Here is a 19987-nt window from a genome sequence, read left to right on the forward strand (position 1 = left end):
GTAAAAAATACTCAACAAGTACGTGTTATGTTAGGTTAATAGATTGTACAAAAATTCATCAACTCTACGTTCAATCAAATCCAGGATAAAATACAAAAATTTCTTTTCTTTATAGTTCCATAAATTTATTATATTTTTTATTTTTTTGATATTACATAGTTTCTAAAGGGATATTAATTAAAATAGATAAAAAAATTTTGTCTAAGCCTTCCTAAGTCAACTTTTAATGCAGTTATTTTTTTAAACAAATTTATCATTTATTTCAATAATATCCTTCCTTTTAGTGGTATTCTTTCTTGACACATCTCACGACAACACACTCTAATAGTGTATCATCGCATTGAAAGTAAGTAAATTTGATAACTTATATCATAATTAATCAAAACTTTCTTTGAAAATTTGTTATGCAAACTTTCATTGATAAAAGTTAAAACTTTGAATATAGACTTTTGAAAGAGGTTGATATTTTTCTTTATTTATTAATGGTTACCAATTACATCATTTATAGACCGTCAATAATTGTTATATTAGTCAAAGTAGTTTAATTTTTGATAACCAGATCAAGGTTTTAAAAATTGAATCAGATCATAAACTGTTTTAAGATATGGTTCTGATCAAACTAGTCAGATCGTTTTGAGCAACCAGTCCAACTATATTTTTAATTTTGTATAAGAATCTGAAAAATTTATAATATATAATAATAAAATATGTTTATTTTAGTTTACAAATTCGAAATATATAAATTTACAATGCAGTCCACTTATTAGTTTACGAAATAAAAGTTATAGACATTTATAAAATATACATTCAGAATACTTAAAATTACAATTTTTTAATAATTAATCAACAAAGTATTAGGTTTTAACTTTGATTTCGTTTCTAAGTCGATATATGACCAAAAATGTATCATCTCATTATTAAAATAAAAAGTAAATATGTAGCCAAATATTTGCCAAATGTCTTCAAATCTGACTGATTGGATAAGAGCCGTTGGATCACCAAAATAATGAAAGCAAACAATAATAAAAGGGGCCAAGCAGGTCAAATAGGCAAAGGGATTTAGCCATTGAATATGGGAGCTTATTAGATGCTCCATCAGCAACGCCGCCAAACCTTTCACAAGAAGGGCACATGGTGAGTGTCCCCGCCAGCGATTGCACTAGTTTCGAAACTTTGAGATCTGAAAGCTTTTTCTGCAGAAAGAGCCGAAGTTGAAGAAGAAGCAACACATGAGAAGAAAGTCGGCAGTGCAGAAGAAAGGGCTGAAGAAGAGGTGTTCTTGGCTTTTGGTTTTATTTTTCAATTTATAAGTTTTTATTATCAATAAAACTATGTGTACCCACTTTGGGTACACAAATATATATACATTTATATGTGTCATCATGTGGTTGGATGATTTTAAATTAAGAATAAAACAATAACCAATTATATGATGACACATATGAGTGTGTATACATTTGTGTACCCAAAGTGGGTACACATAGTATTGCTCTTTTATTATACAGGACCGGATCAAGATGAACCAGATTAGACCATGCATAGGAAACAAACCACCGGTCCAATTGCGGTTCAGTCCGAAAACATGTATTAAACAGGTTTTTTAGTTTTAGAATTCGTTTGAATTGCCGGTTTACGGTCCAGCCGGTCTGACCAGCCAATCCGGTTTGGTTTTGTAAACCATAGTCCAAATCAAAACAAAAAACAGAAATACGATTTCTTGAAAACTAGAATGCCAATGCGTAGATTTTATTGCTGTTAAATTTATTGTCTAATATAAATGCTTATGCATTACAATTTATATTTATATTAGGCACCAAATATGATATTAAATTTAGCTAATAAATTGACTAATAATATAAACATGATATTAGATTTAAATTGCCTAATATAAACATGATATTAAATAAAGTCAGATTTAAGATTCAACATAGTAGAATGGTGGTGGTGACAGAAACATAATGGTTTCCTTGAATATCTTTTATCTAAATAATTGATAAAACGATGTCATTTTATAAACAAATTATAAACTTAAAGAATCCAAGCTATAAATTTAAACTATCGATTTAAATAACAAATTATAATTGAACTAGAACTATAAATCAAAACTATAAATTCAAATTAAATTTCAATAATGATTTAAACATCCCTAACTTGAATTTGACCTAGTTCTTCTTCAACTCATTTATGATTTTCAATTCTTCAATTTATACTGAAGTGATTTAGATATTGTCAATCAATTATTTTGCTTGAGTGGTGTTGCTTCTCCTCCCCTGGATTGAAAATAAGTATAGTGAAAAGAACTGGAGTGTTTACATCTCAAACTTCCTCAAATTAGTTCATAAAAAACCAGAGTTTTTTTTTTTTTTTTTCTAGAGTGGAGTTGCTTCTCCTGTTTTAGTTCCTTATTGTGTTTTTGCTTGCAAGGGAATGGTTTGTGGCTGCTGGGTTGGCTTCTTCCGGCCTTGAGTTTTTCAGTGTCTGTAACATTCTTTTTGTAGTGTGTTTGTTTTTGTTAGTTGCCTTTCTTTGTATTTTTTTGGCTTAGTGTTCCATTTATTGTCTTGAGTTTGTTTGTGCTCAGGGTGAATGAATTTTTTAATCACTTCCAGGGAGGTTGAATTCTGTGGTAATGCTTGTTTGCTGCTTCTTGCAGTAAATTGGTGAAAGTTGAATTGTAATGGTTCGTCAAGCCAAGACTTGGTTTTGTGCATTTGATCTAGGATTTCCTTTGCCTTTTACCAGTGAATTAGAAAACTGGGATATTTCTTAATACTTGTAATGTTCACCTCCTTCTAGGTAACAATTGATGTTGCAAGTCCAGAAGCAGGTGTGATTAAAGAGGGAATGCTAAAATGTCTATTCTTATTACTTTTCTGGCTTTTTGCACAATGGTTACTTTTTCCCCCATCTCTGCTGTGGTTAGATTTATTAATGTTGATGCTAGCTTCTGTGTTTTAATTTCTTGCAGCTTGTTGCCAAAGGAGAAACTGTAGAACCAGGTTTCAAAATTGGTATGATTTCAAAGTCTGGTGAAGGTGTAGCTCATGTAGCTCCCTTGGAGAAAATACCAGAGAGGGCTGCATCTAAGCCATCTCTTGCTGAAAAGATAGAAGAGGAGAAGCCAAAACCCAAAGTTGAAACAGCACCTGTCTTGGATAAGCAGCCTAAAGCACCCTCTCTGCCGCCTTCTAAGCGCTCTGCAACTGAGCCCCAGCTTCCACCTAAGGACAGGGAAAGTCGGGTGAGTTTCTTCAGGGTTCTCTACTTTAGACCAAAAAACATTTGTTGATGTCTATTGTTTTTATTTTCTCAGAGACATTATTTAAGAAAACATCTTGTTGAAGAAACTGTGATGATCTTGCTTGTCACTTTAGATTGTTCATGATTGCTACAACATTTAAGGACTCTCAGAATGCATTTGTAACGTTGACAACATTCAATGAAGTTGATATGTAAGTTCAGTCCTACTGTATTGACTGGTGCCTGTGCCACTTTTTCATATTTATGTACTAGATGTATGATTTTCTTTTTTCTCATTTTTTACATTTGGTGTACATGTGTTCTTGCCAACAAATGTAGAAGGCTCTATTAATTTTTATATTCATGCAAACATATTACCCTTGTTTTTCTAATCCAGCACCACCTTGTACTTAGATGTATCACTTACCTTGCGCTTCTACTGCTATATCAATTCATCTATGTCTTGCAATTTCTGGATGATTTATCTTATTGTGCTTTTAATCTTTTTTCCCAATCAAAACAAGGAGCAGTTCTTCATATGTCCATGTATTCCCTATTTTTTCAGCTCCGCTGTCTTGCACAGGGCATGGCATCTTGTTAGGAGTGTTTCTGTGTTGGGACGTATGTATATACCCATTGAAAGAAAGAAAGAGACAACAAAGGTACAAGCACAAGACAGGACAAGTGTCACTCATACAAAAATTAAGGTTGGACCACAAAGACAGAAGACTGGAATGTGGCAAGAGCAGAGCATGAGAGACAGTTATGGAGAGAAAATAAAAGCTGGAAATGAATCAAGAGGAAGGAAGGGAAGAAACTTGAGGAAAAGGGAGTGAAGGGAGAGTTTCCAGCCTCTCAAATGCTGGATAGTTTATGTTTTCGCTTCTTTTTTTTTTTTTCTGCTGAGTTTTATGCTGAATACAGTAGCAGAGAACTGTCTTTGTATTACTGAATCCTTATCAATACAATTAGTATTTTTCATACATTGCTCTTGAATTTATTTACTACATATTTTCAGCAGTCACAAATTCCGGAAATCTTTGTCCAGCAACATTCCAACTTCAGCAGAACCATCATCCAGCAGAAGCAGTCGCCGAACACTCCAGCAGCCACATACATTTCCCTCATATTACATTTTCCAGTATTCACCCGTTAAGGAAGACTTGCAGCAACAGAGCAAATTGATTCCAGGTCTCCAGCGAATTCCAGCAGGTACCTAACATTCTGCAACATCAATTGCAATGGTTTGTAATTCAGGCTGAAAGTTTCTATATTTTTTTGGCAAAAAAAAAAAAAAGAGAGAGAGAGAGAGAGACTTTCTGTTGAAATAGTTCAATAGCACATTTTTGCTGAGCCCTTCAAAAAAAAATATTATATATAACTAAATTTGGTGGAACATTACTCATTAAATGTCAAGACATCAAGACACACCTTCATCCATGTTTCTTCTTTTATTTTTTATTTAATGGTTACTTTAGGCCAAGATTTTTGTTTCAAGAGTCAATGTGCTTCTTATAGGTCATAATTTTTGACTTCCCTAAGAGATCTGTAGTTAGGCTCCAATAAATTAAACTCTAGCATACCCCCATCCTTAGTTCTATGGATCATATCAAAAATCATTAGTTCTATGTTAATCCAAATCTAGGATAAAAGACAAAAATTTCTTTTATTTATAGGTCCATAAATTTATTATATTTTTTTATTCTTTTGATATTGCATAATTTCTAAGTTAGATGAATACCCTTAAAAAGGCTAAATTGCAAGAAAGTGGAGCAAAATTTTTCTTATTTGAAAAAAAAAATGCTCAAAAAAAAAAACCTTTCTCATTTGGGAATACAGAATCCAAATTAATTAGTTATCAAATGCTTTTCTTATGAAAGAAAAACCAAAAGCAAGAAAAAATTAAACATATAAAGTGAGATCTAAGATCCAACACAGTGGAATGGTGGTGGTGACAGAAACCCATGTAAAATTGTGTAAAGGCATGAGAAAAGAGGAATAAGTTGCAGAAATTTATGTAAGAAATGAAAGTATTTGGTCTCAGTCTCTTTGTTTACCTTGAATAAGAAAAGTTCAGTCTCTTTGTTTTATTGGCGCATTCAAAGGTTACTTTTTGAAATTAAATCCTAATCACGTAAAACATTAAGACTGATGATGATGCATTATGAAGAAGAATAATAATAATATATAGTATAACAAGCCTTTTCACAGTCTTCGCAACAGTACTTCTTGAATTTTACCCAATAAATTTCATTCAATGTCAGCTTAATTTATTAGCTTTTTCTTTTCGAACCAGAGTTTAGAAAAATAGTTATCTTTGGATTTGCTCCAAAAGAAATAGATTTGATCTTTTGAAAGAAAAAAATATAATACATTGGCATTTTTAATCTGAAATTTTAATATTTAACTTTAATAGAATTTGGATTGAATTATGTATGTTCATCTTAAATATTTTATCTTACTAATCAAAATATGTCCATCTAGGATTATATGGATTCAAGCCACACTTGAATAAGAATAAACTGAAATTTAGTTTTGAATCCAAAATGACCAACTCGATATTAACCTTAGCTTGTTTAAATTACTAGAGAAGAAGCATAATTGATGAAAAAGAAGAAGAATAATTTTAAAAAAAGAGAAAAATTGTTGACTATCTGGTTTTAACTTTAGTTTTAAACTACTAAAATTATTCACTTCAAAATAGACATTATTTAATAAAATTAATTAGCCTATAGTTTTTTACAACTTAATATAAACATGTAAAATAATTGGAATTTGGGTACATCACAGTGATGAGCAATGCAGAGATCATGTAATACTTTTCTAATTCTCTCCAGAAAACGGAAAGCTTTTAATTACAACTTGTTCATTCTTTGTTGCATTTCTCTGTTCTTCATTTTTTGTGCTCTTTGCACAGACCTGCTTCTCTTTATCCATTTTCCAAGTTAATTTTCAGCTTTATACAAGTCTATTGATGTTCTTCAGTTTTTATATTGGCTTTGATTTTTTTTTTGCAAGTAAATGTATATATAAACACCAATATATTTGAAATCCGTTATCCTCTCCTCTTGAAGGCTCATCAAAGCTCCTACCCATTGATTTTTTATCTTAATATCCTCTAGTCTATGCAAATGTATAAGAACTAGTTAGGTTTGTTTTGTTTCATTACTTGAAATATTTCAATAACATTTTTTTTTTTGGGGTGCTAATCATGATTATTGATGGATTTGAGAACCATATCCTCATTCTTACTATGTATGGCCAAATTTGACCTCGATCAATTTCCTGGTCATTGTTAATGATTATCTCATCTCCCTCCTAATCGTTTTTTTTTGGGTGAATCTCATCTCCCTCTATCAATTTTTCTTCACACCCTCTTTTCCATGATTGATTTGACTACTTTTGGCCTTGATTGATGATTGTAATATGTTTTCATGGATTTAAATGATAAATGTTTAAATTAATGTTTTGATTAGAGTAAATTTGGACCGAACCAAACTCAAGCTTAATTGAGCATGAGTTTAACTCAAGTTCAGCTATAATTTTGATCCGAGTTCAATATAGTAGCAATATCAAATTAAACTATGATTAATTCTTCTTTCTTTCACACTTAATTAGACCAGTTTACTTGACTTTTTTGGTGTTTTCCACTCATGTTTCAATCAAATTGGTAGCTACAACAACTATTGTTGGAAGGAGCATGCTTGTGGGTCCTTATTAATCCTTGAACTACGTTTTTTCTTAGTCTTTTTGATGGAATAATTGTGTAAAGAAGTATGAATGTTTGCGGCTTTTTATCTATCTTTGACCTGTGTCTTTTCTTAGTCTTTTTAATGGAAAAATTTTGTAAAGATGTGAGAAAAGAGGAAGAAATTGAAGAAATTTATGTAAGAAATGAAAGTGGAATGAAAGCATACAGTCCACTGGCAAAATGTTGTTCACATTGACACACAGTCATATATAAGTTCTTAACCCTCTCTTTTATCCAACTTCATACTCCTACCTCACAATTAAATGGGGAATATCTTGTGCATCTATTTGTTTTTGCATTACTCTTTCATGGCTACCTTAGCTGTGACAGCCAAAAATTTAACAACCGATCAATCCGCTCTTCTTCAATTCAAATCACATATCACTTCCGATCCCTACAGTGTACTGGCATATAACTGGTCCATTTCTAATCCAATCTGTAACTGGATTGGTATTTCCTGTGGTGGTCACCATGAAAGAGTCACAGTCTTGAACCTTTCATCCATGGATCTCGGTGGCACCATCTCTCCACACCTGGGCAATCTCTCATTCCTGGTGAATCTCGATCTTAGTTACAACAATTTCCATGGCCATCTGCCAAATGAACTGGGACAATTACGCAGACTGAGAGTCTTCTCTGTCGGTAACAATAGAATAAGTGGAGGTATTCCGGGATTTATTGGTCTCTTATCCAAACTCCAATTCCTAAAACTTGAATATAATAATTTCTCATGTACCATCCCAGATGTTCTCTTCAATGTAACTACGCTAGAGGCCTTGTGGTCACACAACAATAATATCCAAGGAAGCATTTCATCAGAGATTGCGAAGCTCACCAGGTTGAAAATTTTCTATATGGCAAGCAACTTTCTCTCGGGCTCCATACCTTGGGGCAGCATCTACAACTGTTCCTTGCTACAAGTGTTTCGTTTAGGCGGCAATTCTTTGTCTGGCAGTCTGCCGGATGGTCTCTGTAATCGTCTTCCAAAACTTGAATGGCTAACTCTAGCTTTAAATGGACTTTCTGGCCAGCTTCCAAGAAGTTTAGGCAACTGCAGCGAGGCTGTTGTTTATTCATTTTCGCGGAATAAATTTACAGGACTCATACCACAACATATTGGAAATTTGAGTAAGCTTATGTGGTTGGCTCTTGAGAGTAACAACTTAGAAGGTATGATTCCACCATATTTTTTAAGCATAATTTACTTTTAGCTGGCGTGAGTATAATTTGGCTGTCAATAAGGCTATAAAATGTAATCCCCATGTTCATCGTATTTAATATCTAATAAATGTTTTGGCAAATTTAATATCTAATAATTTAGCAGGTATAATTATTGTAAACAATAATTAATTGAGTAAATTAATCAAGATAAAGTATATATTACTCTTAAGCAATAAAACTGTGTGCATATTTTTTAATATATAATTAGATATAGAGTAAATCACAAGAAAAGATAGTTACGGAAAGAGAAAATAAGTTTTTAAAGGTGTAAATATAATATTTTAAAATTTGATAGGATAATATTAATCTTAAAATATACAAACCCTATAAAACTTGTATAAATGACATGAAAAACTAATTTTTTAAAATTAAGTTAAAAGAGGAATTATTAATTTTTAAAATTAAAGTTAAAAATATGTATAAAATATTTTTTAAATAAAATTTTTAAATTATATTTTTATTTTTGATAATAATAATAAACTTTAATATATGGATAAATATTTAAATTTTAAAAGGTTAGCAACGCCAAACTATGGGTGGGAATAAGTCTTTTCGGCCTTCCTCGGAAAAATGGATTATAAAAGTGAGGCTGCCTCCACTATGAAATCAATGCTCTTGTACAGCCTGTTCTTATTTTATTCTTAATTAATTCTTCAGAGTCTACGCGTCTGCACGTGCTCCATTTAGAAGCGCTTGGTTTAAATGATGTAAATATTATTCTCATAATTTATTTTTTATTATTTATATTATTTTATTTAATTAATAAATAATAAAAATTTTTAATAATTATTATTATAAATAATAATATAATAAATAATATAAAAAATATTTTGATTATTATTTTTATTTTAGATATTAAAAATTATTAAAATAATTTTAGTTTTATCATAACTATAAATTTATTTATTAATTTTTTAAAATAAAAATAATTTTATTTTTAATTAATACAATAAATAATATAAAAAATATTTAAAAATAATCAAACTTAAAAATATTTTTTTTAAAAAAAATATATTAATATTCTTTTATTATTTTTAATTAAATATAATAATTATTTATATTTATTAATTTTAAATTAAGAATAATTTTAAATTAAGAATAATATTACTCTTGATGACACATAACATTACTCTTTATTTAGATTGACCATCCTTTAATTAAGTATGGTCCTTTCATTTTTTATACATCAATGATAAATTAATTTAGTTCATTAATCAAGATAAAATGAACTTACTGGGACAATCCCCACCTCCATCACCAATGCTTCCAAGCTCGTTAAGCTAGATCTGTCCTTCAACTCATTTTTTGGGCTTGTTCCAAGTACATTTGGCAACTTGAAATTCCTCGAAGTGCTTCATCTTGGGTCCAATAACTTCACCACTGAATCACCAACTGCAGAATGGAGCTTTCTGTCTTCTTTGACAAATTGCAGGAAACTAAAGGATCTAATCTTGGAGTATAATCCACTGTATGGCGTCATACCACTTTCAATCGGCAATTTATCTGAAACTCTAGAAATTTTTGTTGCAAGTAATTGCAAGATCAGGGGCAACATTCCTACAGAGGTGGGTAACTTGCATAACTTGATGTGGTTAGTTCTTTCGGAAAATGACTTGAACGGATTTATTCCAATGACGATGGGAAATTTGCTGAATCTCCAAGGTCTATGGCTAAATAAAAATAATTTTTTGGGGTTCATTCCTTACGAGCTTTGCAAACTACACATGATAGATAAACTGCAGTTAAATGATAATATGCTCTCTGGACCAATTCCAACATGCATGGCAAATTTGACTTCTCTGAGAGATCTGCAGTTAGGCTCCAACAAATTTAACTCTAGAATACCCCCATCCTTATGGACTCTTCAATATATCTTGCAGGTAAATTTGCCATTGAATTCATTTAGCGGTTTTTTATCTGCAAGTGTACAGAGTTTGAAGGTCTTGAGAGAACTAGATTTGTCAAAAAATCTCTTGTCAGGAAACATTCCCACCACCCTTGGAGGCCTTCAATCTCTTGAAACTCTATCTTTGGCTGACAATGGATTTGAAGGTGCCATCCCAAACACATTTGGGGCATTGATAAGCTTGGTATCCTTAGATCTCTCTAACAATAGTTTTTCAGGTGAAATTCCCAAGTCATTGGAGGCTCTCACCTATCTCAAAAACTTTAATGTCTCTGTGAATAATTTACAAGGGGAGATTCCCAACAAAGGTCCTTTCAAAACATTTTCTGCTCAATCCTTTTTGTTAAATCATGCATTATGTGGTTTGTCAGGGCAAGGGGTTCCTCTTTGCAAGGTTGACGCCCTCAAATGTTCAAAGACACTGGTAATGAAATACATTTTGCCTTCAGTTCTCCCAGTTTTAGTGACAGTGATTGTATCCGTTATCTTCATAAGGTGTTATTACAAAAGAAAACATTCTCCAGTTGATCGAATTGATTCGTTACCTTTAGCAACATGGAGAAGAACATCTTATCTAGAAATTCAACAAGCCACTGATAATTTCAACCAGTGCAACTTGCTTGGTATTGGTAGCTTTGGTTCAGTATTCAAAGGGACACTTCCCGATGGAACTATAGTTGCAATAAAGGTTTTTAATTTACAAGAAGAGAGTGTCCTTAGAAGCTTTGATTCTGAATGTGAAGTATTGCGTAACATTCGTCATCGAAATCTCATAAAAGTCTTGAGCAATTGTTGTAACATCGATTTTAAGGCCTTGATTCTCGAATTCATGCCCAATGGTAGTCTTGAGAAGTGGTTGTATTCTCACAACTATTTCCTAGAGATGCTACAAAGGTTGAACATAATGATAGATGTTGCATCGGCTCTTGAATATCTCCATCATGATTATTCAACACCAGTCATCCATTGTGATTTGAAGCCCCAAAATATCTTATTAGATGAAGATATGGTTGCCCATGTGAGTGATTTTGGCATTGCCAAGCTCTTAGATGAAGGAGATTCGAAAACACGAACCCTTACACTAGCAACTATGGGGTATATGGCGCCAGGTGAAGTTTCAATTTTAAATCTCAGTTAAAATGTTATTTACTTTTGACGATGAATTTAATATAAATTTGCAGAGTATGGATCAATGGGGATTGTGTCCACAAGAGGAGATGTCTATAGTTTTGGGATTTTGTTGATGGAAACTTTCACAAGAAAAAAGCCCATAGATGAGATGTTTGCTGGAGAAATGAGCTTAAAGAACTTGGTGGAGGCATCATTACCTGATGCAGTAACTGAAGTTATGGATGGTAATTTGTTAAGAAAAGAGATTGGTTTTGGTGCCGAAGTGAATTGCATGTTAAGCATCATGAATTTGGCTTTGAATTGTTCCATGGAATCACCTGAACAAAGGATCAATATGAAAGATGCCTTGGCAAAACTCAAGAAGATCAAATTGCAGTTTCAGCAAGATGTAGGAGGCACCTAAATTAATGGTGTTGTGATATATGTTATTTGTACTCTTAGTTTCTTATTTATGATCTTTCGGGTTGATAATAATCTATCTAGTTGAACTTTGCATAATAGATTTTGAGATTTCTTCAATTTCAACTTTGAATAATGGATTTTGTAGATACAGTATTACCTAAACAAGAAATACAGAAGAAGACTATATCAATGAAGAAACAAGAACATGATATATATATATATATATATATATATATATATATATATATATATATATATATATATATATATATATATATATATATATAAAATTAATCCCTTATTGTTAAATCTACTAAAACTATATCATAACATAAATAAAAAATAAAAATAAACCCTATACCCTAAATAATTGGATTATTTATATACATGTTGAAACTAAACAAATACATATTTTCAACTATAGGTTGTTGAATTTCTTACTAAAAAAACTTATAAACCCGTCTTGCTTGGTTTTAAGGGTTTATAAAAAACTAGGGCTAGATATGAATCAAACCAAGCCCGAACACCCCGTGGTTCAGATTTATTAATGTTCCTGCTAGCTTCTGTGTTTTAATTTCTTGCAGCTTATTGCCAAAGGAGAAGCTGTAGAACCAGGTTTCAAAATTGCTATCATTTCAAAATCTGGTGAAGGTGTAGCTCATGTAGCTCCCTTGGAGAAAATACCAGAGAGGGCTGCTTGTAAGCCATCTCTGGCTGAAAAGATACAAGAGAAGCCAAAACCTAAAGTTGAAACAGCACACGTCTTGGATAAGCAGCCTAAAGCACCCTCTCTGCTACCTCCTAAGTGCTCTGCAACTGAGCCCCGGCTTCCACCTGAGGACAGGGAAAGACAGGCGAGTTTCCTCATGGTTCTCTACTTAGACCAAAAAATGTTCGTGGATGTCTATTGTTTTTAGTGTCTCAGAGACATTATTTAAGAAAACATCTTATTGAAGAAACTGCAATGATCATGCTTGTCACGTAAACTAAACAAGAAAACAACACATATTTCAGGGGAAAAACATGTAGGGACAAAGTTTTTATAACAATTATGCACAATCAGTTAAAAAAGAAAAAAAATTTAGCTAGACAGCAAATAGTATTGTCAAACAATCAATTATTACTGTCCAAAGCTCATTATGCATATCAATGCCTCTGGAATCATACTGGTGCAAACAATTTTCAAAATACATATACTTGCGTCTCTCTTGAGCATCAACAAAATTGCTATAAACTTTCACCATGTCCCAGGCAACAGCACTCTGGAGCATCAAATAGAATTATAAAAATAAGAGTACACATAAGAAACCAACAATAAAAAATGTGATTTTTATAAAGCATCAGCATCAAACAAATAAAAAAATTTGATCATTTGCTGCCCAAAAGCATCATCTGGGAGGATCTGTTGAAGAACCACAACAAAACATGTCACACGTAAAAAAAATCATAAATTTATAAAGGAAAAAAACTAAAAAAGGACACTAATAGAGAAGATGAAACTACAAAAATCAACTTCCACATTTGAAAAGGCATATAACCTGCTCATATATGAAAAACACTGCTGTTGAAAAGGTTTTTGCAGCCCAACCAACAACAGCATGACTTGACTCGGGATCCACGTATATTAAAACGTGCCCTGCAATTATAAATGTCAGCAGGCTGATAAAACATCAGAATGAAGCAACTTAATCACTTTTGCAAGATTAAGACAGATAACTACGATATATGTAAGAATTGCATATAATTAACAAATTGGGAAGAAGAACTACTCACCGGCAAGAATGACGCCTGAGATGTCAGTAACAGACAGTATAAAAAAAATGGCTTTTACATCAAAATCACACCGGAAAAACCCAACAACACTATCCCTCACCTTTCCTAAAAAAATTTCATTCTTAAATCAACAAACTCACCATCAAAACTCCAGTCACCTTCATAACCGTACTAATCACAGTTCAATCAAAGCTAACACTACTAATATTGCTCGAATTTTATTATTAAAACAAACAAATCAATAAGATAACATAACCTTAAACCTCACAAATCATGCACTACAAAATCCAAATATATATGCAATCTTTACATATTTAATATCCTAAAAGTTAAACACTGTAAAACCTATATATTTACACAATCTAAACTTATGCGAAATAGTTTTTCAATGCGTCACAATTCAATACATAAAAACATTTACTAAATTGATTAATTAATAAATCAATCAAAGCTTCAAAAAAAGCACTAACTTGTCTAGAAATTTTAGTGCAAACACCAGGCATACTCCCTTTAGCAATCGTATTCTCAAACACACACCCTTGAGCTTGGGCTAGCATCAATCTCTCCAACATTCTGGCGCACGAGGCTGATATACACCATCATGGAGCTCCCCATACTCGCCTTTGTGGACGCATTATCTCTCAAATAAGGAAAGGCTCCGGCTGCCACAATGAATGCATGTGATGCCTCCCGCCGCCCCTCCATGTTGGCATGATCAAACGACAACCCAATCTGACTGTACACTGCCCCCAAATTAAACAACACTGCCGCCTTCTCCAGATGAATGTTCTGCTGACTGGCCCTTTGCTTGCTCTTAAATGCATCGTGCCACAAAAGCATGATCATATTGATGTGGTCCTCAAGAATCTTGAGGACCTAATTCAACACCTCCAGCAACAGATATACCAAAAAGAACTTCTCCGATAATCTATTAAACTACTTTAAGCAATCAGAATCACAGAGAAAGCAGAATTAACTATCAAACACCAAGAACCCTAAAAACAAAACTATTATCATCAACATAAGCACTCAAGACAATACAGAGAGAAGAAGAACGAATAATACCTAAAGTTTCATTCAATAGCCTCAAAAATCATACAATAAATTGTGACAAATTACATCTTTTATACACTGAACTATAACTAACTACAGCTGGCAAAAGCAATCTAAACCATCCGATTATCAATTGAAAACGATACCTCCATCAAAGCTCACCGTTGATCTCCTCGTTAATAACTGTCTCGACAACCGCATCATTGCCGTTAAAATCATGCCGGATTGAAGCAGCACATGAAAGCCCTAGAACCCCTTCTAGTCAGAGAAACGAAAACTTTAGAGAGAGGCACACATCATCTGCAGAAGCCACCCTTCTTTCCTTCGACTTTTCAACCGTGAATAATGAAACGATGCGTTTTGAAACTTATTCAAAACGCTCCGTTTCTGCTTCGTAGCACACTGCAACTGTCTTATGAACTTTAACATAATCATAACTAAACTAATTGGTATTATTAAAATGGGTTTTGATGTTTATATTTATGAGTTTTGATATTTATATTTATAGATTTAATATATTTTAATATGGTATTAAAGTGTTAACCAAATGGGTGGATCTAATAGCTAGGGGTGATCTTAGATATCAAATGACAATATACTCAACTGAATAATAGACCTAACAATTTATAATAATTGTATTTAAAAGAGAATATTAGAAACTAAAAAGTTTCACATTAAATAAAAATAATATAAGAAAAATTAGATATTAAAACAAATTAATTAAATTTATATAATATAAATTTTAATTTTTATACTTATACATCTAATATATTTTAACATATCTTTGTTAGGACAAATACGAAAGCACATCTCGAGAAGGCAAAGGACCTTGAAGTAATTTATGAAGAGATCGCGACATGTGGAGGGCGTGGAGTCTAGTACGCGCTTGATGTAGGAGAGAGTTGCTTTAGCACGAGGAAATCATCCTCAATATTGACCGCTTCGGGCTCAGAGTAAGTGAGGGAAATGAAGTTGTGCAAGGAGTGGTAGAGGTCAATTAAAGACGTCTTCTTCTCGATGATGATGAGCAAATGTTGGTGGCGACAGAGGAGGAGCCAGTGGAAAGTGATGACATGGACATGATTCGAGAGAGTGAAATCATAAATTTGAAGGAGAAGATTGACGAAGAATAAGCTGAAAATGGGGGGTTTGGACTTGCGTGATTATTAATTTTTTATTAACTTATTTTTAATTTTATTTTCTTATCAGCATACTAAAGAAACTTAATAAATAATAATAATTTAATTAGTTTCTTTGAGTCACTAGGAGTGGATTCGAGCTCAGTTTGGTTCACATATAATTAAACTTGAACTCGTAAAAGCCAAGCTCGAACTTGATTGGAACTCGGTTTGACTCGTTTTTCGTTATTAAAATGACGTCGTTTTAATACATTTGATCAAAACAACGTTATTTTGTATCAAAATTTTTAATTAAAAAATCTAACGAGCAGCTTGAGCTCGAGCTCGAGCTCGAGCCCGACAAGGGTCGATTAGTTTTAAGCTTGTCCGAACTGAGTTCGAGCTGGCTCGGTTCGAGTCCAGCCCTACGAGTCATAAACAAAAGTCAGAAAAATGAGCCAAACTTAGCTTAGTAACTTACAATAGGAAACAACCACGTTAAAATTGAAAACCACGATAGTTGACTAAGGGTGTACTAGGCCTGAGGATAGCCAAATCACGTATCATATTTAGACAATCAGAATTGTATATCATGTATTTTATAATTAAGACTAAATTCAAATCAAGTTTATTCAAAATTAAAAACTAATTTGACTGAAATAAGTCGTAATAAGTTTGAAACAAATGAACTCAAGCTTGAGCTTAATTTGTAAGTTAAATATTTTTTTGCTTGAACTTGAGTTTGAGGGGAATTTAGTTCACCAAATTCATGTGTTTGAAAAAATTCAATACAAATCGACTTAAACTATATTATTTTAAATATTACACATCAAAACAATATTGCTTTTAAATCAAGTTCCATTCATTTTTTATACATCAATGATAAATTAATTTAGTTTATTAATCTAGATAAAGTATATTTATAGTAAGTAGCAATGTTATATGTATACATTTTTTTATACAGAATTTGAATATACAAATAATGTGTCATGCTTAATTGGGTGTTATTTTATCTTTTATTCAAAATTATTTAATCACATGATAATACATCATTTTTATACTTAAATTATGTACTAAAAATATATATGCTTTTGTTAATAAATGCGCATCAACACACCTTGAGTTGATAAAGTCAAAAGTGTGTTAATTTAGGTTATGGCAAAATCCAAAATCAAATAATTAAAGTAACACAAAATGATCAAAATATAAATAACCATTATATTTTAATATTTATATACTTCTCTTTCCTAATATCTTTGAGACGTTTCAATGTTTCAGTTTCCCGGTTACTTAAGATGTTTGCCTTTTAGCAGGTGAAATTCCAGAGATAGGCAATTTGCAAAATCGTCAACATCTATTTCTAGCTTTCAATAGCTTAAGTGGTGTGATTACAGCTTCAAATCTTCAATATTTCAACCATAATTAGGATTACTCTATCTGGGAATAACCTTTCACGCTATCTACCATCAACCATTGGCCATAGGCTTCCCAACTTGGAGATTCTTGCCATATGGTCAAATGAACTTACTGGAACAATCCCCATCTCCATCACCAATGCTTCCAAGCTCGTTAAGCTAGATCTGTCCAACAACTCATTTTCTGGGCTTGTTCCAAATACATTTTGCAACTTGAAATTCCTCGAATGGCTTAGTCTTGAGTTCAATAACTTCACAACTGAATCATCTACTGCAGAATGGAGCTTTCTGTCTTCTTTGACAAATTGCAGGAAACTAAAGACCGTAGTCTTTGATAATAATCCACTGTATAGCGTCATACCACATTCAATCGGCAATTTATCTGAAACTCTTGAGAATTTTTCTGCAAGAAATTGCAAGATCAAGGGCACCATTCCTACTGAGGTCGGTAACTTGCATAGCTTGATTTATTTAGATGTTTCGCAAAATGACTTGAACGGATTTATTCCAACAACGACGGGAAATTTGCGGAATCTCCAAGGTCTGTGGCTAAATAAAAATAATTTTTCGGGATTCATTCCTTACGAGCTTTGCAAATTACACATGATAGATAAACTGCGGTTAAATGATAATATGCTCTCTGGACCAATTCCAACATGCATGGCAAATTTGATTTCTCTGAGAGATCTGCAGTTAGGCTCCAACAAATTTAACTCTAGCATACCGTCATCCTTATGGACTCTTCAGTATATCTTACAGGTAAACTTGTCATTGAATTCATTGAGTGGTTTTTTATCTCCAACTATACAGAGTTTGAAGGTCTTGAGAGATCTAGATTTGTCAAAAAATCTCTTGTCAGGAAACATTCCCGCCACCCTTGGGGGTCTTCAATCTCTTGAAGCTCTATTTTTGGCAGACAATAAATTTGAAGGTGCCATCCTTGATGCATTTGAAGTGTTAATAAGTTTGGTATCCTTGGATCTCTCTAACAATAATCTTTCAGGTGAAATTCCCAAATCATTGAAAGCTGTTACCTATCTCAAGAACTTCAATGTCTCTGTAAATCATTTACAAGGGGAAATTCCTAACAAAGGTCCTTTCAAACACTCTTCTGCTCAATCTTTCTTGTTAAATCACGCATTGTGCGGTTTGCCAAGGCAAGGGATTCCTCTTTGCAATTTGACACCATCAAACAATAAAAAACACTGGCAATGAAATACATTTTGTCTTCAATCCTGCCAGTTTTAATGACAGTGATTGTAACCCTTGTCTTCATAAAGTATTATTATAATAGAAAACATTCTCCAGTTGATCGAGTCGATTCGTTACCTTTAGCAACATGGAGAAGAACATCATATCTAGCAATCCAACAAGCCACTGATGATTTTAGTGAGTGGAACTTGCTTGGTATTGGTGGCTTTGGTTCAGTATTCAAAGGGACACTTTCAGATGGAACTATAGTTGCAATAAAGGTTTTTAATTTACAAGTAGAGAGAGTACTTAGAAGCTTTGATTCTGAATGTGAAGTACTACAGAACATTTGTCATCGAAATCTCATAAAAGTCTTGAGCAGTTGCTATAACATTGATTTTAAGGCCTTGATACTCGAATTCATGCCCAATGGTAGTCTTGAGCAGTGGTTGTATTCACACAACTATTTTCTGGATATTCTACAAAGGTTGAATATAATGATAGATGTTGCTTTGGCTCTTGAATATCTCCACCATGATTATTCAAGACCAATCATCCATTGTGATTTGAAGCCTCAAAGTATCTTGTTGGATGAAGATATGGTTGCCCATGTGAGTGATTTTGGCATTTCCAAGCTCTTAGATGAAGGAGATTCTAAAACACAAACCCTTACACTAGCGACTATAGGATATATGGCACCAGGTGAAGTTTCAATTCTAAATCTTAGTTAGAATGTTATTTACTTTTGATGATGAATTTAATGTAAATTTGTAGAGTATAGATCAATAAGGATTATGTCCACAAGATGAGATGTCTGCAATTTTGGGATTTTGTTAATGGAAACTTTCACAAGAAAGAAGCCCACGGATGAGATGTTTGCTGAAGAAATGAGCTTAAAGAGCTTGGTGGAGGCATTATTGCCTGATGCAGTAACAGAAGTTGTGGATGCTAATCTGTTAAGAGATGAGAATGGTTTTGGTGCCAAAGTGAATTGCATGTTAAGCATCATGAATTTACCTTTGAATTGTTCCATGGAATCACCTGAACAGAGGATCAATATGAAAGATGCCTTGGCAAAACTCAGGAAGATCAGATTGCAGTTTCAGCAAGATGTAGGAGGTCCTTAAATAAATGGTGTTGTGATGTATGTTACTTATGCTCTTAATTTGTTGTTTATGATCTTTCTAGTTGATGATTATCTATCTAGTTAAACTTTGCATAATGAATTTCGAGCGCCCTTCAATTTAAACTTTGAATAATGGATTCTGTAGATAACAGTATTACTTAAACAAGAAATATAGAAGACGACTTTATCTTCTTTATTTAAACAATATCAATGATGAAACAAGAACAACATTTGTACAATCACTTATAGTTAAATCTACTAAAGCTATACAAAGTTATATTAAAGCTGTACATAAAGAAAAAATAAAAATAAACCCTTTATCCTAAATAATCGGAGTGTTTATATTCTCATTAAAACTAAGCAAAATTATATTTTCAATGATGGAATTTTGAATTTCTTACTAAAAAACTTATGAACCCATCCTAATTGGTTTTATGGGTTTATAAAAAAATTAGGGTTAGATATAAACCGAACCAAGCCCGAATCTCTCATAACTCGAGTTTAACTTGAATAAAAAATAATCTAGTTTGAGTTCGTTAAACCAAAATTACGACTGGTTTGACTTTGATTCAAATAAAATATAGTTCAATACGAATTCATAAGTTGAATTGATGGTTTAAGCTTGTAACTCATTGATAAATGATATTGTTTTATTTAAAT

General features: G+C 32.5%; 4 protein-coding genes across 17 annotated transcripts; 3 read left to right on the forward strand and 1 right to left on the reverse strand.

Moving 5' to 3' along the window:
* Positions 1 to 994: 994 nt before the first annotated feature.
* LOC123204395 (dihydrolipoyllysine-residue succinyltransferase component of 2-oxoglutarate dehydrogenase complex 2, mitochondrial-like) lies at positions 995 to 4223 on the forward strand. 6 transcript variants are annotated; one of them, XM_044621014.1, is made up of 5 exons: positions 995 to 1273; positions 2654 to 2827; positions 2969 to 3241; positions 3314 to 3452; positions 3806 to 4223. In XM_044621014.1, the coding sequence occupies exons 2-4, from the start codon at positions 2807 to 2809 to the stop codon at positions 3383 to 3385; spliced, it is 366 nt and encodes a 121-aa protein (XP_044476949.1). In that variant the 5' UTR covers positions 995 to 1273; positions 2654 to 2806; the 3' UTR covers positions 3386 to 3452; positions 3806 to 4223. The 6 variants fall into 6 exon arrangements, with proteins under 6 accessions (XP_044476949.1, XP_044476950.1, XP_044476952.1 ...); XM_044621015.1 differs by lacking the exon at positions 995 to 1273 and having other exon boundaries at positions 1370 to 2827; positions 3824 to 4223; XM_044621017.1 differs by lacking the exon at positions 995 to 1273 and having other exon boundaries at positions 1370 to 2827; positions 3375 to 3452.
* A 3076-nt stretch (positions 4224 to 7299) lies between these two features.
* Positions 7300 to 11653, forward strand: LOC123204331 (probable LRR receptor-like serine/threonine-protein kinase At3g47570). The gene is made up of 3 exons (XM_044620937.1): positions 7300 to 8161; positions 9563 to 11227; positions 11300 to 11653. The coding sequence occupies exons 1-3, from the start codon at positions 7300 to 7302 to the stop codon at positions 11650 to 11652; spliced, it is 2880 nt and encodes a 959-aa protein (XP_044476872.1). The 3' UTR covers position 11653.
* Positions 11654 to 11994: 341 nt separating this feature from the next.
* On the reverse strand, positions 11995 to 14898 carry LOC123204392. 9 transcript variants are annotated; one of them, XM_044621011.1, is made up of 4 exons: positions 14624 to 14876; positions 13190 to 13287; positions 12847 to 12913; positions 11995 to 12485 (listed from the first exon to the last, which is right to left on the reverse strand). In XM_044621011.1, exons 1-4 carry the CDS (start codon positions 14694 to 14696, stop codon positions 12310 to 12312), a joined length of 414 nt encoding a protein of 137 aa, XP_044476946.1. In that variant the 5' UTR covers positions 14697 to 14876; the 3' UTR covers positions 11995 to 12309. The 9 variants fall into 9 exon arrangements, 1 of the variants encoding a protein (XP_044476946.1); XR_006499525.1 differs by lacking the exon at positions 11995 to 12485 and adding an exon at positions 13895 to 14352 and having other exon boundaries at positions 12715 to 13053; positions 14640 to 14816; XR_006499524.1 differs by lacking the exon at positions 11995 to 12485 and adding an exon at positions 13895 to 14352 and having other exon boundaries at positions 12715 to 13053; positions 14624 to 14816.
* A 1966-nt stretch (positions 14899 to 16864) lies between these two features.
* Positions 16865 to 19417, forward strand: LOC123204332 (receptor kinase-like protein Xa21). The gene is made up of 4 exons (XM_044620938.1): positions 16865 to 16908; positions 17022 to 18157; positions 18253 to 18903; positions 19165 to 19417. Exons 1-4 carry the CDS (start codon positions 16865 to 16867, stop codon positions 19326 to 19328), a joined length of 1995 nt encoding a protein of 664 aa, XP_044476873.1. The 3' UTR covers positions 19329 to 19417.
* Positions 19418 to 19987: the final 570 nt, after the last annotated feature.

Source organism: Mangifera indica, chromosome 20 (assembly GCF_011075055.1).
Source record: "Mangifera indica cultivar Alphonso chromosome 20, CATAS_Mindica_2.1, whole genome shotgun sequence".
Taxonomy (NCBI): Eukaryota; Viridiplantae; Streptophyta; class Magnoliopsida; order Sapindales; family Anacardiaceae; genus Mangifera; species Mangifera indica.

Excerpts from the sequence above, each read along its gene's own strand:
- LOC123204395 (XM_044621014.1), top strand. The coding sequence starts at position 2,807 with ATGTTGCAAGTCCAGAAGCAG. Across the intron at positions 2,828-2,968 it reads TGTTGCAAGTCCAGAAGCAG|CTTGTTGCCAAAGGAGAAAC; the intron begins GTGTGATTAAAG and ends AATTTCTTGCAG. Across the intron at positions 3,242-3,313 it reads CTAAGGACAGGGAAAGTCGG|AGACATTATTTAAGAAAACA; the intron begins GTGAGTTTCTTC and ends TTATTTTCTCAG.
- LOC123204331 (XM_044620937.1), top strand. The coding sequence starts at position 7,300 with ATGGCTACCTTAGCTGTGACAGCCAAAAATTTAACAACCGATCAATCC. Across the intron at positions 8,162-9,562 it reads TGAGAGTAACAACTTAGAAG|TGCTTCATCTTGGGTCCAAT; the intron begins GTATGATTCCAC and ends AATTCCTCGAAG. Across the intron at positions 11,228-11,299 it reads TATGGGGTATATGGCGCCAG|AGTATGGATCAATGGGGATT; the intron begins GTGAAGTTTCAA and ends ATAAATTTGCAG.
- LOC123204392 (XM_044621011.1), bottom strand. The coding sequence starts at position 14,696 with ATGATTTTAACGGCAATGATGCGGTTGTCGAGACAGTTATTAACGAGG. Across the intron at positions 12,914-13,189 it reads TGTTTTTCATATATGAGCAG|AGTGCTGTTGCCTGGGACAT; the intron begins GTTATATGCCTT and ends TTGATGCTCCAG. Across the intron at positions 12,486-12,846 it reads TGCTCAAGAGAGACGCAAGT|GTGGAAGCCGGGGCTCAGTT; the intron begins ATATGTATTTTG and ends CCCTGTCCTCAG.
- LOC123204332 (XM_044620938.1), top strand. The coding sequence starts at position 16,865 with ATGTTTCAGTTTCCCGGTTACTTAAGATGTTTGCCTTTTAGCAG. Across the intron at positions 16,909-17,021 it reads AGATGTTTGCCTTTTAGCAG|GATTACTCTATCTGGGAATA; the intron begins GTGAAATTCCAG and ends AACCATAATTAG. Across the intron at positions 18,158-18,252 it reads GTTAAATCACGCATTGTGCG|TTTTAATGACAGTGATTGTA; the intron begins GTTTGCCAAGGC and ends CAATCCTGCCAG.